The sequence below is a fragment of the Aptenodytes patagonicus genome, chromosome 1, assembly GCF_965638725.1.
Source record: "Aptenodytes patagonicus chromosome 1, bAptPat1.pri.cur, whole genome shotgun sequence".
In the NCBI taxonomy this organism is placed as follows: Eukaryota; Metazoa; Chordata; class Aves; order Sphenisciformes; family Spheniscidae; genus Aptenodytes; species Aptenodytes patagonicus.
Window position 1 is genome coordinate 91,070,869 of NC_134949.1, and position 27,292 is coordinate 91,098,160.

A 27,292-nucleotide genomic window follows, 5' to 3' on the forward strand; every position below is an offset into this window, starting at 1 on the left:
AAGAGAAAAGCATAACCGGTGTTTTAATTCTGGCAAGAGGCAGCGTTTTTCCAGGCTGGAGATCACTGCCCTGCTCTCTGAAAGGAGGCCGAGAGCAACATGCGCTGCTGCAGCTGATTAACAGTGCCACCAGCCGGCCTGCTGGAAGAGTGCCAGTTCGCACGACGGGGGGAAAACAAGGTAATGTACATCTACTCACCACCTTTCACCCCAGAAAGTCTTCACAGTCAGACTCTGATCCTGCAAGCCCTTTGCCAAATATAAAGGGGCTGTTCCTCTGAGCAGCTGCAAGAAAGGTCTTGCCTACTGAGGTGCTAAGCAGCACCGGCTTACCTAAGCTTCAGCAGGGTCAAAGGAGATAACAAATCACTTGAGGTTTTCTGGTAGAGCTAACAGTGAATGACAGAGTATCCAACTCAGGAAGGCTTCTTCTAGCGTGGAGCACACCAGTCAGCGTGATGAGCCATGTCAGAACCAGGCCTGAAATTATTAAGTAACCAGATGGTGCTACAGAGGCAGTGTAAATGCAGCCAATGAGATGTGTGTTGGCAATTAGATATTTAAAGACACACTTTCCACTGTTTGTGGGGTGATTTCCTATTGGAAGCTGAACTTTAAATTTAATTAAGTTTGGCACCTCACAGTCTCTCTGGTCAAAACACTTACTAGGAAAGCTACTATTGCCTCATTGTACTAAAATACCCTAAAAAATATGCTAAAGCCAACAGTGCCAACAATGCAAAAAACAGGAAAGTTCTGTTGCAATAGAGTAAAGCCAACATCAAAAACTCTGCATTAAGTTTTCCTTAACGTGAATCAAAGGGTCATGGAACCTTTCACACAGCTTTCTGGACAGCAGTAAGGAACTGGTTTTGCCCAATAGCTGCAACAAAGAGCTGTGTAATGAAAAAGCAGTTGTGGGAGAAGGAAAGGTGTCATTTATAAAGCCAGTCTCAAATTTTGGCACCCTTGCACGCCTTTGCCAAGAATACTGGTCAGGATTTTTCTAGATTGTAAGCACGTGATTATGTGACTAAATTTTATATTTGAACAAATGCAAGTCAAATGGACTTCTGGGGAACTGGAACAGTATAAAGAGTTTATACTATGTGGTTGTTATGCAGCGTTGCGAATGCAGACAGCTTCCTTTCCACTGAGATGTCTATGTGGGCATGTACACAGAGTCCCAGGTAACCACTAAAAAGCTGATTGAAAACAGGTATAGTGAGACAAGGCATGGAATTTGAAGAGGGGAAAAAATATGGCCAGACAATACTATATTCCAAGCCCTAGCAATAACAATGTAAGGGATAACAACTGACCATCAGTGAAAGTTTAATTTTCCATCTCCAAAACAGATCTGGGATTGAGGGAACATCCTTATCCAAAGACTCTTTGAACTCTGAAGCAGTCGCATTCCTCTCCAGAGCCACTGACAACATGTAAACATTCTGGCCAATAAAGGCAGACAGATACCGGAGCAAATAATGGCTGTGTAAGCCATGTTTCTGAAGTGGACACATACAGACTGTTTGCGTGATGTTGAAAAGATCCTTGGCTTTTTGCGCATGTTTCTCAATGAAATTACTGCATCCTCATGGCTTTGAGACTGTCATTGAAGATGAATATGGTTGTGAAGCAGAGGAAGAGCCTTTATTCCTAGGGAAGTAGTATCTAATAAGAAGTGTCAAGGAAATGCTGTCAAGTGTCAAGGAGTGCCAGACAACATGTCTGCTAAGAGATTCACCAAGGAAGGTGGCAGAATGCTCTGAATACTATTGTCTTCGTTTCAGGTTTTCAGTTTCACAGAATTGCTGACAGTGGCAGTATAGCAAATGCATGTCTTCCTAGAGAAAGGACAAAACAAAGCCTCCTTGTAAACCTCTGCTTCCTTTCCTGGAAGGTGGAAGCAATGAGCTGTTTGCAAGAGCCTGTCCTAACACACACCAACTCCACCATGTTCAGCCAAGGAAGCAGGTTATCACTTGCGTGGAACATTGTAATGTTTTTATCACATCCTCACTTTTGCTACTTTCTGAGTCACTTCTGTTATTCTGAAATTCCAGGCATCTCCCCCACAGACGTGGCATATACAGGTAAGTTGATGGCTGTCAACAGAAGACCAGCATCTAGTTCCAACAAATTCTGACAGACATACTGAACCAGACGAATCTGTCATTATCACCTAAGCTGGTAAGTCCTCACCGTGGAATGAGTACCTGGATGAGAGCAAAATCAGATAAACCAAGTTTTTAGCTGGACTGCGGCATCTGTGCCTTGCCTTGCTTTCTTGCTTTGCATCCACCAAGATATTTAGGGGATCATTTCAATAGTAGATTGTGAACCAAATAAAACATACTCCAAAAGGATACATAAGCGTGGGGATACCCCGTGTTGCCAAATATTTTCGGATGAGCCGCTCGGTACCATACCAGTTGAAATCTTTTGTTGCATACCCAATACGTGGAAGATGCACTGTTGCTGAGAAGGAGGGAACAGAGAGCGCACACTCTTTAGGACAAGATAAACATATAGAAAGCGATCTAGATAAGGACTTCAAGCTACCCAACAAGAACAGAAGAAATATTTTGGAACACAACATATCTGCCATGGAGATCTCACTGTTACTTCACTTCAGAAAAAACAGTACAGGAGAGGTGGAAACTGGTCATCATCTTTAGATGCAATCACACATGTAAAGATTCACTGTTCTACTGCACAAACACTTACCATTCCTTTTCTTGGCTGCTAAATAAATCTTCTTCAGGCCCTTTTCCAAAGCAGACAGCTTAATGCCAGACAAGTTGTTGGACCGATCCCGGTGCTGAGCTACAATCAAGGCCAACTAAGGAGAAAACACACAAAACCATGAAATGGAGTCTAAATACAGCACTGAGAGGCACAGTGATAGCTGCTGGAAAACTGCATTACTATGAGCTTTAATAAATGAGGAAAAGATCTCCTTTTCTCTATGTTTAACTGCAACTTAGCCATATTCAGTATTCAGTGTCATTATTATTGGGAAAAAGACATAACGTTCATTTCCCACAGCTTCAAAAACATCTGGACAGAGCAACACAAAAAGGAGCTTCTCATTCTCACCAAGTCCTGTCCTTTTTTCCTGGATTTTTTATCATCAATGGGGAATAACAGGGTTCCTCCTAACTCCAGGTCTGTCCAGAAAACAAGAACAGAACAACAACAAAAAAATCAGTCCTGAAGAGTCAACAGTGAGTCAATGCAGCAGTGATTTCACTGTCATGTTCTGCATTATTCTCCTTTGCTTTCTTTATCTCCTCATGATGGTTTCAGTGGAGTCAGTCCCTTTGCTCAGGGAAGCAAGACAGACGCTACTCCCCCCCGACTGAGACACACAGACACACACACATCCCAGTTAAAGACCACAAATGGAAAGAGAGACACTGGAACAAGAAGAAAACATCTCCCAGGAAATTAGAAAAAACCAACAGGTCCACCTTGCAGCAAGATGTGCATTCCTCACCAGCTGCAGGTACTCAAAACTGCAAATACATGCTCAGGAGAAAATTAGTGCTTGGAGGGAACCAAAAGCTCAACTGAGTACTGCCTGAGGTGGCTTTCATCCTTCTTAAAAGCACTTTGACAGAAGATGCAGGGCTCTGTCTTATATAGTGAAAAACATCATATGAATAATAAACAAGTTCAGGGTTTGTTTCTTTTTTGTTAATGATTTGCAGCATGGATTGGAATGACCAACCCCTATGCAGAGTTCTCACACTCCAAACAAGTCAAGTCAAAGCACCCACTGTATTACTACTTTCAGAGCTAGGGATGCACATATCTAGAGAAAGAGGAAAAAACATGAGTATCAAGGTATCCAGGCACCTCACTCCTGCAACATCAGTGGGATTTAAGCTCTTTCAGGTATCTTGGCCTAAGGTCATGTTTTAATCTCTTACCTTTCATCTTTCCTGCCATCTCATATATTTTCCTTGGCTGATCAGAACGAGCCTCCAGAGCTGTAAATAAACCACCCCTTCCCCAGCAGCCGGAGTCATCTAGAATGAAATTACAAGTTAGAATCCTTTTAGAAAGTGAGGTTGAAGACCACCCCTGCAGGAAAGGGATCTACTCTGTACAAATGCAACAAATGATTATCAAAACCAGATATGGGAACCACATATGAACTGAAGTCAACCAGTACTCAAGGGACCATCCTAGAGGATAAACCTCAGCCCTTGAGAAAAACAAACTTGTCACAGTTCCCTGAAAAATTCTGCGGGAAGAATTCCTTCTTACTGTCCACAGAGGATGCTCAAACAAGCACTTAACCATGGCATTGAGCATATAAACCTGTTGGTGTCCTCACATATATGCACTAGGTGCATGCTCTATGCACCTATATATGTCCCCAGATTGCTGCTTTGGGCTTCCCACAACTAGATGTTTGTTATTTGCAGGCTTTCACTTTTACTTGGCATTTCACTTTAAACATGAGGTTTTGTGCTGAGTTTAACATAAGCCAAAGCAGATTATAATGTTCTGCTATAGCCCTGGTCAGAGAGCAGCTCCAACATTGATTCAGAAGGAACTCTGTAATGTGAATTTCTCTCCCTTTAGCTTTAGTGTCTTAACAGAGGTCCTTAAATTAGGATACTAGCTTAGGGCCTCTGTACTGTCAGTGTTGAGACGAGCACAGAGATAGAGAAACTCTGACCTCAGCCTCTAGAAGTGCCTGTCTCTCTCTCTGCTGACTGTGTAAGGCAGATGATTTTCAATATCTCAGTTCAATCCCTACAGCTTCCATGGGATGAACAAAAGGCCCTGCTCCCAGGAAGAACTGTCCCCGCTTGGCCACAGACATAAAATTTCAAGCCATACAGGCACCTTTCAAGAGGCTCACCCATAAACCCCGAGAGGGCGTGAAAAGACCCATGTACACCTTGCTAGTACTTGTGTGGGTTATACATGGTGGAGTAGAGGCTGTATTGCCTCTGCACCACAAGATTAAGTCAGACTCAAATCCAAATTATTTCAGTCTGGATGGGAATTGGAAACTATTGAGCTAGTAGGTACAATTCAGCCCCCTTGTCCACCTCACCCAACAACATTCCTGTTGTTTTAAGTCCCACCTAGGCAGTGGACAATGATGGCATCCTCCTCTTCTGCTTTGGGGTGGGTGACATCTCCCATGACGTACTTGATACAGTTCAGGTCTGCATCTTCATAGTCTAAATCCACATTCAACCCAGCCTCATCCTCCTCAAACTCTTCCTCAGAGTCACTTTCCTCTGACGGAAGGCAGGTAGATGTGTAATGATTCGCCTCCCACCAGGCCATCCTGAAACAAAGCAAGAGAAGATGATATTCAATGAAAATCAAAGGTGGGGGGCACACACCTTGTTTTAAATCATTGCAGTGAAACACAGGAGACCCAGACCTGCATTCCCTCTGCTCCTCTCCCCTATTTTAGACCGGAACAAAGTTTACCACAGTTGTTATCTGTGATATTAAGAGCCACACGCCAGTGTGATAAGCCAATTGTGGGCATGGAAAAAGTGAGCATATGACAAAGGGCAAGGAGCTACTTAGAGTGGTGAAAAGGAAGAACTTCTAGGAAACAAGGAGGAGAAAGTTAAGGCACATGCCAGAGAGTCACAGATGTCAGACCAATACATAGGGGCCAACTGTGACATTTCAGAAAGCTTTTCCCAAAAGCTCACTGTACATTCAGATATGGGGTTCTTATTCAGGCCAGTCTCTATGAATTAAATTAGATGTGAAGTCAGGCAATGTATTCAGGGAAAAGAACCCTTGCTAGGGGCTCAAGCCATTTTTCCACCTTCACATCCCTACATTATGCAGTTTGAGCACACACACAGAAACATCCTGATGTATGAAGTCAACTCTCTCATGAGGGTGGCCTGCAGCCATTTTGTCATCTTCTTCTCCCCTCATTCCCAGTCCCACCTGCCAGAGTGGATACAGAGCACGACTTGTTTTCATCAATCAGACACACATTTCTAGAGTATAGTGTAACAGACATCAGCTTACAAGCAGTAGATGCAGTACAAACCATACTTTTTCTTGTGTTCTGCCTCTGCTTTTGCCTTCTTCTTTTCCTCCATGAGCCTTGCTCTCTTTGCTGCTGCTTCTTGGCGCTTCTTCCTCCTAGCCTCCAGCTCCTCTGCGCTCAACAAGTGCTTCCTCCTGGTTGACTGTTCCCGGAGGCCTGTGAGAAGGGCCTGGAGAAAGAAGTATCATGGAAACCTACTGCTCACCTTAAAGCCATGTCTGGTGCCCACCTTAACCTACACTCCTTTCCCATTTGTCTACTTGTCCACAGGTCTTAATCATCAGATCCCAATTGTCACATAGTATGTGGTTTTGTGACCTAAGTTTATATGAGTGCTCTGCACATCACATCTCTGATCTGTTATCAGAAATCCTGAATTGTCAAGCCCTCAGATTCAAGAGCCAACTCTACTACATTGACATCTAAATCTTTTAACATGCCTTCTGCAAGCTGTAGGTAAAGAGAGAAAACCGTCAGCCTCATTTTCCACAAGCAAATGAAAGAGCATCATGTGCCTTGTCATGTCTTTTGTCTTACGTTTGCTTTGTTCCGGAGAGCTCTCCCTCCCTTACTGGTCTCTTCAGTCAAGGCTTTCTGAAGATCCAAAAGCTGATCAAATGCTTTTTTGTCTTCTCTGCTGGGTTCTTTTGAATAATCTTTGCCTTCGTACACGTACATGTGATCTTTAAAAAATAATTAAAAAGCGTAAAAAGGAACTGAAAGCCACTAACACCTAAAACGTACAGGGAGATCAAAAGAAATCTGGCTTCTCTGTAACACTGTTCTACCCTCAGCAGAAGAAGATGTTCCCTCTCATAATTTTTTTGTATGACCAGTGTCAGCACCATGTAGAAACAAGAGAATCAAGATTTGCTTCCTTAGGCAAAAGTTTTTCATTTAAGTCATTTATACTGGCAAAGAACCTTTCTTCCTATTTTGGTCAATTAACTATTTTAAGTTGTAGCTCCATCACTGTTCTCTTTGGTCATTCCACCTCTGCCAGTAGCAAATCCATTTAGCTTTGCTATCTAGTTACAGGCAACTCTTGTAAAGGGACAGCAAACTTTTGCTTTTGAGCTCCCAAACAAAATAAAAGCACAGAATTCTGGCAGCTCAGGGTTACTGCTCATCAGGTGAGCTATTCTCCCAATAACTAATATGCAGTGTGGTACCACTGCTCCTCTTTAATTTACCAACAGAAAATACCACTCTTTGCTAACTCTCAGCAAATAATTACTTGTTGCTGGCAACTGCTGCAGGACGGACAATACCTAACCTGCAGGGCCATATTTCTGCTTCAGTCACAGATCTATATTTAAGTACTACTGTGTACTCAAAACAGAAATTCAGTCTTTCTCACCATGGCACTAGAAGACGGAAAGTATCCTTAGAATTTATTCTCATATAGTATGGGGCTATGAAAAACTAACCACAACTGCGTGACATTTGGACTGGAAGGTAGAGTACTGAAGACAGAGTAGGTTTGTTCTAGTTGTTTAGACTCCATGACTCCGCATTTCTTATCTCACATTTTGGAATTTTTTTAAGGTCATTTTAAATTGTGATTTTTATGGCCAATAATCTTTTGTTTGGAGATAAATACAAAACACCCGCTATATAGCCTTTCCTCAAGTTACCGTGATATCTCTAAAACTGTAGATCTATCTTAATGGTTCTCTGTGGGAAAAACAGCATCTGCAGTTTGATTATTTCTCCTTTTCTCGTGAATTTCATCTGAGGTCTCAAAATATTTGAAGCACTTGAAGGAATTCAGCCCCCCAGCCAGCAAAATGGGCAAGTATTGTTACTATTATCTTACAAATAGGCAAATAAAGACACAAAAAGAAGAAAAAAGCCAATAAAGGCTTGGAAATAAAGTCTGTGGATAGATCACAAACAAAATCCAAGTCACTCACTCAATTACAAGTCCACTTTTCTTCTTGTTGCCCGAAAAATGCCACCCCTGCCTGAGAAGCCTTCTCTAAGAGCACCCAAGCGTCATGCATTTCATAGGTATTTAGATTCTTAACTTACTCTCTGTATCCTCCTCTTCACTCTCTTCTTCGCGTGGCAGCACAACGTCCATTACCCACTTCCCTCCTTTTGTCTCTCCAAGGATGTTTTCTAGCTCCACATCCTGTATAGTACTCCCCTCAGAGGAGAGCAATTTATCCAAGCCAAATTTCAAGATTTCACTCAGCTTTAACAAAGAGAAGGGGAAGTTCAGTATTAATATCTCCTAATTCCTTGCCAATCCCAGTGCCTCGAGCTTCTCAGGCTTAAATGCAAAGGATGTATGAGTGGAGAAATCTAAGCCTTAATGTTACTTGTCAAAATACTTATGCTTTAACATGCTTAGTTATCCCAACACCTGATGGGACAGGCCCCTACAATGTATCTCCCTCAAACATAACTCATCCAGACTTGAACGGTCATTTTTCTCCAGGGCTAAATGACAAAACAGAATCGTATTGACTGCATTCAAGCAGCTTTCTTCATAGCCAGAAAGACCAGGCTTGTTTTTGCCCCCAACTCCTTTAAAACAAAAGCTTAAATACCACAAAAATCCACGGGGAGAAAAATATCAGCATGGAATTTCCTATGGGCTCAGTTCCACTTTTCCCATGGAAACTGTAATTGCTGAGACACATGCTGATGGGGCAGGGAGGGGAGGCGGCAGGGGAAAGGATACACTAATTCCAAACCTCTCCCAGGTTTAGCTGCACACAGGGGATATATTCCCCTAAATGTCACTTTGCTTGAGGTTTTCAACCCAAGTTCTCAGCACAAACCTCAGCTTTCAGGTCAGAATTACAAATCATGCCCTGACTCCTGAGACATTATATTTGCCAAGATGTCAACAGAAGGTTTACCGAGTTTCAGACTAGCAACCAAAAGCTGACTAAGTACTTATCATCAGCTCTGTTTGTGAGAGAAAAGCACCAGAGACAGGTAAGTTCTAGAAACAATGAGTCAGCTTCCACTTTAGACCTGTTATAATTAAAAATAAAGTAGTAAAACAAGGAGAGGTTCTGCCTTCCCCTCTTCTCCAAGAAAACACACCCTTTTCCAACAATGGATGTGCCTCGAAATTGTAAAAACTGTCTTCAAATGTCAGATCTTGCCTGGACCTGGGATGTCATTTTGGTTCCTAAGACATGCAAAAGCTGTCGTGTCAATGCACATCTCCCCCAAAACATAAGTGTTTGGCTTGGTTCCTATCAGACACAAATACAGAAACACTCTGGGACATTTCTAAAGATGTTACTGGAGTCAAATTGAGGATATAGCTCTATTTTACCTGTAACTCTGCTGCTCCCTGAGGCTTGGGTGCTCCCAGAGCAAAGTGACCCCCTTCTACAATGGTATTTGTCAGCCGGAGCTTAGAAGCAGCTCTTCGGTAGATTATTTCTTCAATTGTATCTCGCCCAATCAAGCGGATAATTTTCACAGGCCTTGAAAAGTTTAAGAAAATTCTTATTATTTTCTTTTTTTGAGGTGCACTAAAGCTGCTTCCTTACATGGAGCACTATCCCCTCACCCACTCCTTTGGTAGGGAAAAAAAAGGCAAGAACCAAATCAACAAAAATAATCAGCAGAAATGTAATGCTGATGCAATTTTGCCTTTTGACGCAGGAGAAATGCTCACTGCAAAAGTGCAGGCAAACCTCCAGATTCCCCCTCCTCCAAATCAACAAAGCTCCCACCCTAGACACGTGACATGGACAAGACTGCACGAGGCTGCAACAGAAAAACAAAGACGTAAAATCCTCTCTGCTCTCCTTCTTTGATCTTCAATCTATTGTACTTTAGCCCTCCATTGCCTATGGATAGGGAAAGCAATACTGAGGGACCAAGAGAGTCAGCAACCAAACCAGAAGTAGCAACATTTCTCACTTGTGCTGCCCAATCCGGTGAGCTCTTGCTATTGCTTGCAAGTCATTTTGTGGGTTAAAATCACTATCGGTAAAAATAACTGTATCTGCTGCTGTCAGGTTCATGCCAACTCCACCTACAAACAAAGAAGAAGGTCATAAAATACGTCACCAGCAGAAAATAACGGAGAACCTGGAGAATTTATGCTATGCAAGGCTCTGTCATATCTGATCAACTGTATCTAATTCAATCCATCTCTTAACCCCAAATCTAAGTCTCATAAGGATCTAAGAAGATGGGTAAGCCTTCCATTTCCAGCTTTCTGCAACAGCCCAAAACCAAGCTGTACTGTGCAATGTAGTCAAAAAGATAGGGTGCAAGTGAAGCAATGCAAAGGGGACTGGTTGTCAAGACTGATGAACACAGACATATTCTTCTGCTGGCAGGCAGATTAACCCAGCGAGGACTGGCTTCACTGAGGCTACAAGGGACTGCCCAAGTCATGACTTGGCTGCAGCACAGAAGCAACAGGTAAATACATTGCTGAAACAGTGGAAAAGACCAGGCCCAACTATACAATAACCAGAGCCTAGGTATTTATATGACTTAAAGTTTTTGAGGTTAGAATTTGGGCTCTCATAGAATGAAAAGAAAAAAAGCACATTTTTTTTTTTTTAATACCCACTATTGTGACTACATACTGTAGTTGGAGGGGGAGCCTCCTGCCTTACATTTCTTCCAGCTCATGCCAAACACCTCTTCACAGTAATCAAAACATCCCTGCAAGTGGAGAGTCATGCACCTGAAAAATCTCTTGTCCATAACAGCGATGGAAATACTGTTCCCAGATGAATACAAGATGCTTTGGCCAGACATAGCAATGTGCAGTGAAAAACAACTCTAAGTCTGGCTGACATGGACAGGGAGAGTTCAGGCACCGTGGTGAGAGACACACTTATTCCTACCACCTAGCATTAGGCGCTTCTTTTCAGTCTCTCTACGTACTCTCCTCAATGCACTGCAGTATCATTGGAGCCAGGCTCATCCAGGAAAGTCTGACCAGAAGTCCAAAGGAAAACTTAGTTCAAGTTTGATGCTTGAGATCAAGCAGTGTGGATCCCTCCTCTGGAGACAAGCCTGTCTCTGCGCTTGCTTGAATAAAGAGACAGGGAAGTCTGAAAATGTGTAGAAGACTCAGACCTGCCTGAGGAGCTAAGAGGGGAAGAAGCACAGATGGCAGTCCCATGGTGTTCTTTGCAGTCTCAGGACAGTAAAAGGTTCTCATCTGAGTCTGTCTGCCAGCGAGAGAGCATATCCATGTTCAGCAAACTCGAGAAGCAATTCCACCAGCTTACTTAAAGGAATTCTGTTCCCTCCTAAAGTCTGGTGCTTGCAGAAATAAAATGCTAGTGAGATTCCTTAAGCTCAGCCTGGCACAGGGACAGGCATTATGGGACTTGGAATAAAAAAGGTAACTCAAGTGGCTGCAATATGAAAAGTATCTTGGCATCAGATGCCGAAAGCAAAGCACAGAAACCAGATGTCCTAGCTGAAAGACCCAAGTTCAGGATGTGTCTTGTCTCCCTCAAAAATCCCCCACGAGAACAGGCTCTGCAGGATTCAGAACTCCCTGAAATCTTGCCAGAGAGAGCAAAAGAAGAGTGCAGAAGCAAGATGGGTTGTTTGTCTCTCCTTTCCTTACTTACCTGCTCTGGTGCTCAGCAGGAAGATAAAGATGGGCTGTTGACCAAAGTTCTTAATGGCAAGGTGTCTCTCTTCACCCCTAACAGAACCATCGAGCCGCTCGTAGCTGTAGCCTTTTCAAACAAGCAACATGTATGTTTCTGAAATTCTGTCTATGCTCTTACCTCATTCTCTATTGTCTCACTGCTGTCCTGAATCTTTTTATACCAAATCCTCCTGCCTTGATTCTCATTTTATTGCCTTCAACTCCTTCATTCTTTCCCAGTTAAACCTCGTATAAACTGAAGTAGTGACCCTGACTTCCAGATTGACTGTCAGCAAAGGGTTATTTAGCTGAGTCTGAAGCAGAGACTCTTAGCATTTAATTTACTGCTTGGAACCACAACAGGAAAATTGAGAGCCAAAGTAAAAGAACATTAGCACACAGTCCCATTTCAGACTACGCTGCGCTGGCTGTTGGCCCCACAAAACAGGCCAACAACCATTGGATCCTCCTTATGCAAACTCCCACGGCCTTCAATGTGTGCTTTCCTGTGAGCAAGCAGTATGGGATATGGCCCTACATTTGGCTTTATCCTGCGTTATTAGTTGTCCAAAACCATAAACACCAAACAAAAGCCTCTTTCATGGGAAATCCTAAGTAGGCATGGAGCCATGTGGATTGAAACAAAAGAAAATGTCCCAAGAACACTTGCCAAAAATGGTCTGATCCAACCTGCCCTCGCAGACATATTGGGGCCCCACTGCCAACAACTGTTTTAATCAAAAATTACTTTCTTGGTATGAATGTGGCCCAATTTGCATTTTGTGCTGGACAAACTGTATGTAGAGCAAGCCTGTTGCCTTCAGTGCAATTACTTCAGGACTCAGGTACATAATTGAACACAGGTATATAATGAAACATTGCTACCCTGCCATCTGTTAGCTCCATTTTATCCTGGAGCCAAAGCTGAAACTACTTTGAAGAACAATATTTAAGTGTCAGCTCATTTCAGGCAGGTGGTAGCACAGCGAAGAGCTGAACTCAAGACCCTCCAACTCACAGCACCACTGCAGCAATATGGTTTCTATCTACTAAGCAGCAATAAATCCCCATCACAGTCCCTTCTCCACCCCAGGCAGATCAACCAAAATCAGAGGAACAATATATGCCGGAGATCATGAGGATAAGCCCTCTGCTGCCAAAGCGTGCGGAACGTACCTCTATAGTCCATGTAGTCTTGCAGGATATCAAGCAGTTGAGTCATCTGAGAAAAGAGCAAGACACGGTGGCCACTGGAAGAAGAACATGAGATATCATGAGCCTCAACATACTGTGACAGCATTTCACAGAGTGGTGGAGGGGTTACAATAGCTTAACCAGTCACTGTTATGTAGCAAGGCCTCATCACCTCTGTACACTGTCCTGGTTTCGGCTGGGATAGAGTTAGTTTTCTTCCTAGTAGCTGGTACAGGGCTGTGTTTTGGATTTAGTATGAGAATAATGGTGATAACACACCGATGTTTTAGTTGTTGCTAAGCAGTGCTTACACTAGTCAAGGACTTTTTAGTTTTCCATGCTCTACTGACTGAGAAGGCTGGAGGTGCACAAGAAGCCGGGAGGGGGCACAGCCAGGACAGCTGACCCAAACTGGCCAAAGGGATATTCCATACCGTGTGACGTCATGCTCAGTACATAAACTGGGGGAAAGCTGGCCGGGGGGGGCTGATGCTCGGGGACTGGCTGGGCATCGGTTGGCAGGTGGTGAGCAATTGCATTGTGCATCACTTGCTTTGTATATTCTTCTTCTTATTATTATTTTATTTTATTCCAATTATTAAACAGGTTTTATCTCAACCCACGACTTTTCTCACTTTTACTCTTCCGATTCTCTCCCCTGTCCAACTGGGGGGTAGGGGGGGGAGTGAGCAAGTGGCTGTGTGGTGCTCAGTTGCCGACTGAGGTTAAACCACGACAACACTAAGCCTCACAGAGTCATGGCCCATTCCCTCACCACATTTTCAGCCCCACATCCAGATACAACCAGTCAGCCTCATCTGCCATCATCAGTTGCCATGTCTAGAGTGTAGAGTCACAGAGAGGTAACAAGGCTGTTGCACAGCTCTGCTGCTAGCTGGATGCAGCCTGGTGAGGATCCAAAGGAGCCCGTCTAAAAGGATCCTTAGCTTCAACCTAGCATCACAAGGTCTTCCTCACCACATGACCTGCCACATGAGACTGCTCTCAAATCACACACTACAAAGCATCTTAAATGCTGGGAAAATGTAGTATCAGCATCTCTGTGACAGTAGAGCATTTCCTCCTCCAGCAAATGATCCTCAAAGATTAAACTCTGCCTACAAACATGTGTAAGTGAGAAATCAACTCTCCTCCCTCCCAGCTCTAGGCCCGAGTGCTCTGTTTACGATCAGACTTCACTGTAGAGCAGAACACAGGTGTTTTCAAATTCAGAATTTGCACAGGGCTGGTCCTGTGGCAAAGATATTCAAGGGAGAGGCACCCACTCACAAGGTGCTATACAGCAGAAGGGCAAAGACCTCCACAACCACATCAGAACTTCCCAAGGTGTGCTGAAGCTCTGTCCTTTGGAAGTAGTCAAAGGGAAATCGCAGCCCAATTAAGAGAGAAGGTAGAATTTGTGTCACGCAGGAGGCACTGCTTCACAGACTGCGCAAGAATGCAAACTGCAGTTTGATTTGCCTCCCATCTGAGAGCTGGAGGTAAATACCCAAGGTCCTTAGGTTCCAGGTTCTGAAGTCGCCAGAGCCCAGCACCAGGAGTTCTGAATGCCATTCCCAAAGCTGAAGTTTCAGCTTATTCTTGGGTTTTGGTCTAGTCAAATTTCTTTTTCACATTTGCTATGCATTCTGCCTCCCAGGCTAACACAGGCACGGTAGCACAAAGGAACTCAACTGATGCACTAGAAGTTACTCTCAGGAAACCTATGGTCAAACCAGATATGCTGACTACCATGTCACATGGTTATTCTCCCAGGTTCCTAAATATGGCAAATATGAGAACATGTGAGAGAGTTAGTGAAGTGTTTTGAGAAAAGTTTAAAGGGAAGCTACAAAAATCTTTGAGGTTCCTCTACCATCTCTAATGCAGCTCCTTGTACTGAAATGAATTCTTTCAGGTAGTCAGTAACGTGCAATAAATAGGGCAGTGCTTGTGTCGTGATGAATATCTGCTCAATCTATGGCTAAATAAGGTAGTTTGCCTTCCCAGTTTACCTCCTCTCCTTATGTCACCCCCACCCTATCTTCCTCACCCCAACATGACATACCCAGCATACAAGAATGAAAGGAGTTTATCCAACAAACACAGCTTGCCACTGGCTTCAACAATATGGTCTCCAATCTCAAAGGGTTCTGGCTCAACGCCTGGAACAGAAAGGAGTTTCAGAAGCAGACCTAATACTATGCAAATAACAACTCAACGGTCAACCTCAGTGTGTCTGCACTGCCAACTATTGCCAAGCAGACCCCCATGATGGTCATTCTCTGTCTCTAAAGAACACCCTCAATAGTTCACAAAGCATTGTGATGTCATTGTTTAGGTGAAAGCAGATGCATTGATGAGAAAACAAGCAGAGTGCTGCAGTAAGAAACTCAGACTTCACACAGTGCCCTACTTTATTCCTCATTATTAATAAACTGTCATATGTTGGAACTGGTCACACACTCACAGCTGGTTCTGATTCAAGTACAACATTGTTTATTACTTGCTTCTTCTAAGCATTACACTGCCAAGCAATAATAGAAAACCATTGTGTAAATCAAGAAACTTATTTCTATTTCAACAGAGAGGAATGCTTTCTTACCATTGAAAAGGTACGGGTGGGCAACACACTTCCGAAGCTGAATTAAGACATTCTGAAGTGTAACCTTCCTTCCTGTTTCACTTTCAAATGCATCTGGAACAAAGAGCACAGAAAAGGAACTGAGCAGGAAAGCCCATGCTCCATCAATGGGTGTGACTGAGAACGTCTGGGCACCGAGCGCTGCTCTGCAGTGCTTCAGCACTAGAGTGTCTCTCTCCACATATCACATCTGCATTTGAGTTTCCAGCTCAAGACTAATACATCTGTTTTCATGGACCAAACAAAATTTCCCTCACATTTTTTGGACAAGCCTTTAGAAAAAGACCCTGATGAAAACTCTGCCTTGTCAAACTCCCTGGAACTTTCTGGACTCCCTGGAAACGGTCACTGTCATTTGTCTAAGAGCGAATTATAGATCTAGAAATCATCAAAAAACGCAAAAGAAATTTGGTGCAGTTGATTTGAATTTTCCAACAAAAAAAGTAATACAGCAGAGTCAAGATCTACTGGGCAACCAGGAAGTTAAGAAGGGTTGCATTTTTGTGACAACAAAAAGAAGATATATGCACATGTGCTGACTTTAGAAGAAAAAAGTTCAGCCTGCCTGGTGATGTGCATGCAAAGTGCCACTGGCTCCTTGATGCACCAGGCATTAGCCCTAGAAGAACAAAGCATCTCCATCCCCACAGTTTTACTTTCCGTACAACACATAAACACTGGCAAGCCATATGATGTGGTATGCATAGATGGAAGAGGAGGAACTCAGAGAGAAGCAAATACTTTCTCTCTCATACTTCAGGATGCTTTGTTACAGTTAGTTCATACGTGAAGTGACAAGGAGTGAGCTATTATGGTAAGAGTCTGTGGCTGCATTGTCTATATGGCCCTGTGGTTTCCTAAGAAACTCATATCTACATCCAGTATGTTTAAAATTGCTGTATGGCATCTGTACTACCATTGGAAAATTTGTTGAGATCCACAGATCCAAAATTTCCTGTACCACCCTTTTGTCTGAACACAAAAACATGGGACAGGAGCAGGCTTACCTGGTGATAAGTGTTTTTAATTACAGGATGGCCCAAAGCAGAATCCTGAAGCTGACCCTCCCCAGCTCTGCAAAAGCTCAGCTCTAGATTCACATCTCTTATTTTATTACAAGCTAAAACCACAAATCAGGCAGCCCAAAGCACGGAATTTGGCATGTTCATTCTATGCATATTCTGCAGGCCAAAGTATCTTCTCCTTCACTACAACAGAGCATGGATTTACAAAAGCAATTAATTTCGGTTTTAAAATTAGCTGACAGGGCTCAAACCCCTCAGTTACCTAGATCTTTTGTCAAAATGGCCTTGTAGTACTTCCTTTGCAGAGCTGACATTCCATGGTACAGAACCACTTCCACCTTCTTTGGCAGCTCTGCAGCCACCTCAGACTTGACTCTTCGAAGCAAAAACGGCTGCAGAAGATTGTGCAATTCTTTGGCTATGTAGAGGCAGGGAAAAAAAAAAAAAAGAGATTACTGCATTAAATGTAAGGAATTTATACAGTACCTTCACAACTATACTTTCAAAATAAATGTGTAAGGATCTTTACACCTATTAGTGCAATGATTCAAGCACAATTTTACAAACAGAGAAACCAAAACATAGCTGCATACTTTAAATACATAAGAGCTACATTAAGGTAAGTAATCATTACTTTTAGTGGCTTTGTTTTAAAGCTAGTCAGCATTAAAAAAAACAAACAAAGGGGACACAACATGTCTGCTTCCTAGTCAAGATAACAGCTGGTTCTGATTCACGTACAACATTGCTTATTACTGACCTGGCTCACTCTCCTTTTCAATCGCTTGGTAATACTCAACAAACTCTTTCACTTGTTCCCTAGGAAAGATGTCAGGCTCAATAAGGCTGAGTAAGGAGTACAGTTCCTGGAGGCTGTTCTGGATTGGAGTGCCTGTGAGTAACAGGCTGAAGCCTACTGAGAACTGAAAGAACCAGCAACAAAACAAAACTATTAGGAGAAAATATCTGGAATGAAAAGTTACTTAATATACAACTCCACCCACGCCACTCTTAAGCTTAACTTAAAGATGACAGGTGGCACAGAACTGCCCACAGGATGCTGCAAATGTCTGCCAAAACCATCCACGATAAGGTATGGTGTGACAGTCAAACAGCTCCACCAAACCGACTAGGATGGCACCAATGCAAGGAAGACAGTGTAAGCAAAATAAGAACAAAGTGCAAAACTGACACCATTAAAATTCTCAGATCCATGCACTCTACGGTCCAATACTGCATACCGAGTGTTACGTAATGAGAGATGACTGGAAAATGCTGTCAGAATAGGACAGTGAAATGAAACTGCAAAAGACTATGTTCCATTTCTGTTTGCTGTCTAACTGATAAACACAGCAACACTATGTGGTCCAAGTTGCTTACAGTAGTCCCCGTAAAGAGACTTGGGGAATATGGTTACCTTTGAAAAAATACAAGTCTTTTCTCAAGTTTGGTAATAGAAAATACATTAGGAAGAGAGCTAAGGTAAATCGCACCTATTTCTTTGTGACTACAACCAAAGCTCTTGAAATGCAGACATCATGGACAATATGTTCAGAAGACATGACTTTTAAGAACTTAACAAAAAACCCTTAATTTTTCAAGGTACTGTAGTTCATTGTTGCTGATGCCAGCCCAGACCTAATGCCCATGTTTCACTGCCATGACAAGAAGTGTATCCTTCACTCAGGTATTCATTGTACTCTGGCAGGGTGCTTTGGAAGCTGGAGCAATTCTATTAATTTCAATAAGAAAGGGTGGCTCCATTAAATGGGACAATGGAAGTCAATAGTTCATGATGTGAGGCCCCATGAAGAAGGCAAAGGTTCCTTCACCCTCCCAGAGCTGGAGATAGCCTCTTGTCGCTTTATATTGTCTTAGGTCAGCCAGACTTCAGTAGCACAGCTGTGGTTCAGCACTATGTCTGGCTGCTTTACATTTTTCGGTCTCTCGAATTGCTCCAACATGTCAAGCCCAAACATGAGTCAGAATGAGAGATAAGCTCTAAATACTGCCCACCTCCATGCAAAGCCAACAAGACAGGCCTTTATCTGTCTGCCACTAAATATGGGAACACGTTCACCAACTCTGATTGAAACTGGTTGTGGCCCAGAGGTTAATAAATACTCAGAGGAACAGAGAATCTGTATGCTATACTGAAGAGAAAAAAGGCTTCAGACACTAAAAGATGGATGAGTTATTTTACCTCAGAAAGCGTCTTGTAAAGCAGAGAACTTATATTTTTCAGTCTGTGAGCTTCATCTACAACCAAGGCAGCCCAGTTAAAGCTGAAAAAACAGCATCTTTAGTTAGAGGCAGACAATTCATTCTTGTCAGTACAAAAAGACTGAAATAAGTGGTGGCTCTGCTTGGATGAACTTGAGATGGTCCTACCCCATGAACCACAAGCAAACATCACAAGCAGGGTGGGAGGAATTCACAAATACTGGTTTTCAAGAGCCAACGCAGCTTCTTAACTATAGCCTGGATGAGTTTTTCTGAAATCAAAACTAAGTAAATTCACTTGAATTTGTTGCTTCTCTCTCCACCCCCATTTCTATGGGGAAAATGATATAAGCACAAGTTAGTCAAACATTCAAGGAGGTCTACAATTTGGAACAAAAGATACATGAGACTAGGCCCTTTCACCTGTGGGTTGCAAGGGTTGCAAACCCAACAACTATGATCGAGTAGTGATGGCAGAGTGATTACAAGACTTTTGCAAATCACCAAGACAGCAGGTTCAGCTTGTTCTGGGCTTGATACAGCTATATGTAGTGTCTCATCAAGTAGGCTGTAGAATCACTGGTGACCTAGTAGATCCACTAGGCTTAATACAAACTCCAGATCTTTTCAATCCTCAGTGTTTGTGCCTGCTTATCACCAGGTTTTCAACTCCCACATCACAGAGTGATTTCCACATAGTGAAGTCTGGCTGATGGGTAGGCAGGGAAGGCAAAGCATGACCCTCCAGCTTTTCTTACCCATACGCTTCTCTTCCGAGTGGGGCTGGAATCCCAGGGACCTACATTCTCCCCATAGCTCTTCTGTGTCCCTTGATTCCCCTCTTTGCTATTTAAGAGTGGTTCTCCACTGCCAGGACAGTGAAATGTCATTATTCTTATTCTACAGGCTCAGCAGCTGAATCTCTCCACGTTACATTAGAACAGGGCTCTTGCTCAACTCATTTGTGTTATTACACTGCTTGTAAGGAGTGGTGGTGGTGAGACATCTGGTAACTCTGACTCACCTTTACAAAGTGCTCCAAGTGCTCCTACACAGGACAAAGTACAAATTATTAGCAGCTGCTTTTTTCAGAAGGAATACTAAAGGGCAAAAAAACCCCTTGAGTGACATGGCTTTGAGGTTATGTGCTAGCCTGAGAAGTAGGAAATTGTACTGGAGCTGACATTTCTGTGATACTAGGGCTAGTTACTTGCTATCCCTGGGTACTACATCCCATGGCTAAGCTGCAAAATAAGCAGAATCATACGCAGCAGTGCAGGACATGATATGAAACTGTAAGGACAGCATGGCCATGGCTACCTTTCATAAGGCCTGGCTTCTACCATGATGGATTCATTCAGCACAACCTGCTGTTTCCACCAGTGGCCAAGGGCAGGTGCTTTGCAGAAAGACAACAGGGTGCCTATAGTGGGCCTGACTAGTTCTGGGAGATCCAAAATTGTGTCAGTGGGGGCCACTGGGCTTCTGCTCCTACAAACATCCTGACCCATTCACAATATTTGGCTGCCCTCAACATTTGTCACAGCACTTACCACTATTGCAAGGCATTGGCACTATTACTAAAAAATATGAAAATTCCTCCCCATTTCAAGTGTAGGCTTCAGTAAAATCCTGTATGGCCATGACAATACTTCCTACAGGCTGAACTTCAGCTGTATAATCAAGTCTTGCTAGAAAGCATAATAGTCCATAAACCCCCCACAGTTCTGACTGGTGGCAGGAGGCAATAAACTTCAGGATATGGTATTAGCACATGATCACCATAGTATAATGCAGGTCAATTTCAGCAAATTTTGTGTCTAATACCTTTATAATCTGAAGCTTTTGAAGATCTCCTCTGTTCTAAATATCAATCTTCTGGACTGATATTTAGTGCACTGCTATAAACCACTATATATCATATTACTTTGAGTTAACTGGCTTGAAAACTGTCCTTGGGGGAAGTTCACGTACATCTTCGCTGACATTAAAGATTCTTCACTGAGAGTTTGTACAGGCAAAGCTCTAATCACAAGCAGAGAACATCCCTGGCTCTTGTGAAACAAGCATGGGATCTCACACACATACAAACATACACTTAAGAAATCGCTGACAGACATGCAGAATTAAATTTGAAAAAACTAAAACGAGACTCACGATTTTAGAAATGCTGCGTCTTTCAGACAAATCTGCAATAAAAAAAGAAATGAACCGTGATTTATGACTTAAGTTAATACACCAGTTAAGAAACAGAACATCTTTTTGTCTACTTTTTTGTCTACTTTTTTGTCTACTTGCAAACTATAGTGGAATGAAGGAGAGTGGAATGAAGCCACTTATTACCTGAGGAAAGTAACATGACAGCTATTGTAACCACAAGCTGTTGTGATCCTACATTTTAACTCGTCTGGCAAAACACCAGCAGTAGAACCTCAGAGAATTAAAGGAAATTTACACCCACCATAAATGCTTTTCACCTCTGTGAAGTTTTTCATATCTTTCTCACTCAGTAAGAAACAGCATGCACCTTCAGCATCACAATTTTTTTCACTCTAACCAAACAGATGCTTCAGTGGATTAATGTAAGCTATTACAATGACCTGATAGTATCCTAAAGTGTAGACATTGCTTGCCCAACTTCAGATTCAGAGGAAATCAGGTCACTCAAGAGAAATCCTTAAAAAGCACAGAATTTTATCATCAAAAGCAACAGAGACAAGAAAAATCCTAGCTAAGTGAGTATCTCGATACAGCTGATTGCTTTCTTGGACTTGCTTCAGTATGAGCACCTCCATTTATCACATTCAGGACAAGGGTTATCACTGCTACCCATTCCCGCTTGTGCAACATGGAAAGAGATTCACATTCAGAGTGGCCAGCACAGGTCACACAGCTCCCAGCAGGAAGAGACAGTAAAATACTTGAAGAGAGGGAAAACAAAAGGGCAAAGAGAAAGGGAGATCGGGGGGGGGGGGGGGGGGGGGGGGGGGGGGGAGGGGGGGGGGGAACAAAAAACAAACAAACAAAAAAGGAGCTGTAAGAGATGTTTTTCATCTAATTTCAAGTTGATGTATTGTTAAGAGATTGTTAAAATAAAATCATAGTGCTGATATGAAGTAACACCTGAGTGGGACTGACTCATAAGAGAAAAAGAAGGGCTTTTTTCCACTCCAGATAACTAAGCACCAGATCATGCAAAGTCCAAAGCAGTGACCAAGGAAGCAACACTGTTCTGGTTGGTTCCATTTACAGCAGGACAGGACCTTCTCAGGAGAGCTCTGATCAGATTCAGCCCAAAGTCCTATCAATTGTAACAGGAACCCCACCATTTTGCAGTCCAGGAATGAGAGTTTTGTCTGAGGAGGGCATGCTGAAAAGGGCACAAAAAAGGCAAACTCTAAGTGTTCTTGCACTGCCTGATTAATAGAATCTTAATAAACATCACACATGTGTACGCTTCTATTAAATGTTAAAGGTCTGTAAGGCACCATACAAAGACAATGCAGTACCATTTAGCATTAGTTAAGGATGGACATGTGTCTGTTTTCTTTACTCAAGGTGTGATACAGCTATGAGGGAAAGCTGGGGTTAAAGTAGATTATCTTAGGGACGCAAAGACTGCAGCAACTTAGATCAGTTGATGAAATGGGTTACAGAGTAGAAAATCACTGAGGAAGGTCTTTCACTGAGGAAGATATTGTTCAATATTGTTCAATATCTTTATCGATGATCTGGATGAGGGGATTGAGTGCACCCTCAGTAAGTTTGCAGACAACACCAAGTTGGGCGGGAGTGTTGATCTGCTCGAGGGTAGGAAGGCTCTGCAGAGGGACCTGGACAGGCTGGATCGATGGGCCGAGGCCAACTGTATGAGGTTCAACAAGGCCAAGTGCCGGGTCCTGCACTTCGGCCACAACAACCCCATGCAGCGCTACAGGCTTGGGGAAGAGTGGCTGGAAAGCTGCCCAGCAGAGAAGGACCTGGGGGTGTTGGTCGACAGCCGGCTGAACATGAGCCGGCAGTGTGCCCAGGCGGCCAAGAAGGCCAATGGCATCCTGGCCTGTATCAGAAATAGTGTGGCCAGCAGGAGTAGGGAAGTGATCGTGCCCCTGTACTCGGCACTGGTGAGGCCGCACCTCGAATACTGTGTTCAGTTTTGGGCCCCTCACTACAAGAAGGACGTTGAGGTGCTGGAGCGTGTCCAGAGAAGGGCAACGAGGCTGGTGAGGGGTCTGGAGAACAAGTCTTATGAGGAGCGGCTGAGGGAACTGGGACTGTTTAGCCTGGAGAAAAGGAGGCTGAGGGGAGACCTCATTGCTCTCTACAACTACCTGAAAGGAGGCTGTAGCGAGGTGGGTGTCGGTCTCTTCTCCCAAGTAACTAGCGATAGGACGAGAGGAAATGGCCTCAAGTTGCACCAGGGGAGGTTTAGATTGGATGTAAGGAAAAATTTCTTTACTGAAAGAGTGGTGAAACATTGGAACAGGCTGCCCAGGGAAGTGGTGGAGTCCCCATCCCTGGAGGTATTTAAAAGACGTGTAGATGAGGCACTTAGGGACATGGTTTAGTGGGCATGGTGGTGTTGGGTTGACGGTTGGACTCGATGATCTTAGAGGTCTTTTCCAACCTCAATGATTCTATGATTCTATGATTCTAAGGTCAGAGATGAGTACAGAGGACAAGGCATGAACTGGGTGGTACAGAGGAATGGAAAAGGCGGGGAAAAACTTGAGCCCTCCTTTCAAGTGTCAAAGACATCATGTACCTCATATGTTGTCAAGAGTGCATGGAAGTGAGATTGCTCTTTCAGGTTCTGCTGCAGTTTGGGTCGTTCCTCCTTGCTGCCTACGTATGTCACAAAGGAAAGACCTGGAGCAAACCTGTTGTCAAGAGAAAGACAGAGAAAAAACAGCGAGCCAAGCTAAGTCTTTCATGTGTTTATGACCCTGGACCCCATTATCAAACATAGCTACTGCACAGATAATGAGAACCTCCTATCCAAACACCCTACCCTCCTGTGAGATGTGGCTGGATCTCACTTCTGAATCCCTTCCTGATTAATTTGCATCTCAGGTTGGCACCTCAGCTGCTGGTTCTGGTTTGGACAAGTACCAAATAAACTGTGCTCTCCTAGGTCTCAAAGTCCAAGGCAGATGATTGAAAACCAGTCTCATGGCCCATCTGCCATTCTGAACTGAAAAAGCTCATGAGAAGCAGGTGAATGAATACAGTTTGCCCAGTTGGGACCAAAGAACTGGCCTAAATCATGCTAAAATAAAGGCAAACAATGTCTGCAGCAAACAGGTCCAAGTCAGGGCCTCAAAAATCTATCCTCTTAGTCAAAAAGCAGATAAAACCAGTTCCATGGAGGAAGAGTTGGGACCATAAAATTCTTCCACATTTAATCGCACCACTGATATTTGCCTAATGTTCCTCCTGGATAGCTGTTCACTGCTGATTTATGAAGGGATGCACCTTCCCCAACTATTCCAACCAGAAGTCTATCCAAATCGGGCCAGCTCACTTCAGAATGTAACCTGGATGACTTCAGACGCTGAGAGACAGCATTGCCTGACAGCCACATAGACAGACTTCTGTTCTAATCTTTAACTTTCTGCCCTTCCTCTTAAAAGGAATGTTTGGGCTCCAGCTTAAAAATGTATATTCCAGGCACGCAAATGTGCCGTCAGCACGGTCACTGCACACCAGTGAAGACGGGTTGCATGCACAGATGTATTTTGCATGCATAAGTGAGCATGCCAAGAAAGATACTATTGGGTAAGACTTGGGTCTTACCTTTCATCATACAGAATCCTGGCTGTCTTCTGCAGATTTTGCCTAAGAGAGGCTGAGCATGGAGGGTTACAAAACAAAAAAAAGCAAGGAGCTAGTGGGGGCATTTGTACTGAAAGTCAGCCAATACTATAAGTTGGATGAATTAATGTATACCACCGCATTGTAAAGCCTGCACATTAACTGCAAGTGGTGTTTGATCTGTCGTTTCAGTAGCTTACCTTTTTTACTTTTTTTTCCTTTTGAAAGGACGAAAACTGTTGGACTGAGCCCATTTGAAGAGAATCTTTGTAACTTGCTGTACAAGAACATGATGAGCTGGACAACTGGACAACTGTTGAAACTTACCTCTCCAGTTCCTCCTTCCAGTTGCTCAGAACAGACAGAGGACAAAGTATCAGAAATCTCTCTTTGTTCGTTAATTTTTTTGTCAAATAAAGAAGTAGAGAAATAGTCTAGAAGGCAAGGAAAATATTTTTTTTTATAATAAGAAAAGGGTTAAACCCAATAGCCTGAACCTACATAAACTGTCTACCTCTTGAGCTTTGTAGCTGGTTCCCACAGGTTCTCTAGCACAAAGCAGAGCTAAGAGAATGTCAGGTGAGATCCACCATCAATGACAAAAAAGCTTAGATCCCAAAACGTGACCTTGATATCTGGAGCCCCTTTCCAAAGACCTTTCTCCAGTCACAAAAAAGAAGATCTATCATACATCACTTTCTAAAACTACCAGTTTGTTATTTAAGACCCATTGAATACCACCAGCTGAACCAAAGCACAAACATTCATTTTCCAACAAAACTGAACCCCATTTAAAAACTTACAAAAAAAAAAAAAGCAGCACTGAAAAACTTACACCTGTAAATTTTAATCCATGTGTTAACAAACCCCAAAATCATCTTGCTGCAGGGGCATCAAACGACACCATCCCCTCTGTACTGGCTGTGTATTGTCCCTTCAACTCTGTGCACTATGAATTACACATTCAGATGTCTGTGTAAAATGACCACTCATCTTTTTACAAAACCCTGAAACCTTTTTGGAGTATCACTCAGGACCTAACAGGGGTTTTAAGTGATTAAGGAATGAAAGAAACAATGAGCTCTCTCTTTTGAGTATGGACTTCAGGATGGGGCTGCTTAACCGACCAATCATTAGGGTGATTTTCTTTACATTCTGCAGAAACATTGCGCTAAATTAGGCAAAGATCATTTTCCAGAAGAAGAAGACAACACACCTGACAAGTCTTCCCAAGACCCATCTCATCACCCAGGATACAGCCATGTTGGACTTCATAGCATTGCACCAGCCAGTTTACACCTTCTATTTGATAGGGACGAAGCTTAATGCCTGGGAATAAAAGCAATTTGTTACATTTACACAGTCATCCAATACACTCTGTACACAGTTACACCTTGAAGCCACCAGAAACGGGTCCCGCACAACTGGGCCATCCCAAACAAGTGCCTTCCAGGAAAAGCACAACAGGTGTCAGCAAAGCTGGTTTACCCTGCCGGAGAGCAGAGACACCAGCAAATCCATTAACTTAAACCATATTCAGGAACTTGTACACACAAAAATGCCCTGAGTCACTACAAAGGCCTCTACAAGGAACCTAACTGATAATTAAGCTGCTACTTTGCATTCCTAGAAGACGGCCTGATTTTCAGCTCCAGCCACTTTTTTACATATGTAAGTACTACATCCAGGGACACATTTTAGGTTACGGAAAATGTCTGTAACACTCTACTATTGTATAATAATAATTTCTCAACAAGATGTTTTCCAGCTTTCCTTCGCTTAAGCTAAGACAGACCTCAAGTGTAGGTCACTAGCTACTATTACTGCTGCAATCCTTATTATGGGGCACAATATATCAAAACAAACACAAAACAAGGCAAGTAGGAATTCTCAAGATCTTTCCTTGTACGTGGACTCAAGTGCTGCGTATTGTTAATAACATTGTGCCATTGTTGCTCTCTCCTCCCTGGGGAAAGGTGCACGCTGAGCACGTGAACTCACCCTGCCGCAGGAAACAAGAAACCCAAACTAGCACAGGGATTGGAATATGGGCTCCCCACAAGGCAGTGGAAAGCACTTTAAAGCATTCAGGCTCAACATCGACCTGCTTTGAGGCTTACGAACGTTGCCCTGTTGATCTGCTCCTGAAGCACAGAGCCGTCTAAGGCTGTGCTGAGACACTGGAGTGGTAAAAGCTGGGCTCAGGGAGCCAAGCCCCTGGCCTAACCACCCACCTAACTGCAAAGCCAAGGAGAGCGGGACTGAAGCAGCCAGGGAAGGTCTGCACGGAGCGGCGAGCACGGCAGCAATACCATTCTCTGCAGCAGCTGTGGCTCACTTTTACAGGCCCAGACGCCACCTTTATTTACACCTTCATTTAGTTCAGGCCTGGGGGTTGTTAACACAGAGCCCAGACGGCTACAGCTGCACAGCCCCTCCCGCGATCTTCTCACAGAAACCGACCCCCCAACGCGCGTTACAGCTCCCTCACCACCCCTTCCCTCCGGCGGCGGCTCGCTGACCTGTCAGACCCCACCGGTAAACGTCCGCCTCCTTCACGCTCGGACCCCCCGCCCGGGCGCTCCCGGCGCGGCGAAGCGCCTGGAAGAAGCGGGACATGGCGGGCGGCTGGAGAGGCCCAGCTCGACCCGGCCCATCAGGTACCAGTAGTCACCGCGCTGCTCCCGCCGCCTCCCCCCAGCTCCGGGCGGGGCGCAGGCGCCCTCCGTGCG

The 27,292-nt window shown here is 43.6% G+C and overlaps 1 protein-coding gene across 3 annotated transcripts; it reads right to left on the reverse strand.

The window, feature by feature from the left end:
- CHD1L (chromodomain helicase DNA binding protein 1 like) lies at positions 1–27,251 on the reverse strand. Of its 3 annotated transcripts, XM_076348728.1 has the most exons (23): positions 27,083–27,251; positions 25,777–25,889; positions 24,888–24,994; positions 23,512–23,626; positions 20,904–20,935; positions 18,727–18,808; positions 17,284–17,446; positions 16,786–16,941; positions 15,460–15,552; positions 14,923–15,019; positions 12,837–12,910; positions 11,638–11,748; positions 9,953–10,067; positions 9,357–9,510; positions 8,090–8,255; positions 6,593–6,738; positions 6,061–6,224; positions 5,112–5,320; positions 3,939–4,037; positions 3,103–3,173; positions 2,731–2,845; positions 2,373–2,481; positions 1–1,674 (listed from the first exon to the last, which is right to left on the reverse strand). In XM_076348728.1, exons 1-23 carry the CDS (start codon positions 27,177–27,179, stop codon positions 1,596–1,598), a joined length of 2,667 nt encoding a protein of 888 aa, XP_076204843.1. In that variant the 5' UTR covers positions 27,180–27,251; the 3' UTR covers positions 1–1,595. The 3 variants fall into 3 exon arrangements, with proteins under 3 accessions (XP_076204843.1, XP_076204851.1, XP_076204859.1); XM_076348736.1 differs by lacking the exon at positions 11,638–11,748; XM_076348744.1 differs by lacking the exons at positions 1–1,674; positions 2,373–2,481 and adding an exon at positions 1,681–2,219.
- Positions 27,252–27,292: the final 41 nt, after the last annotated feature.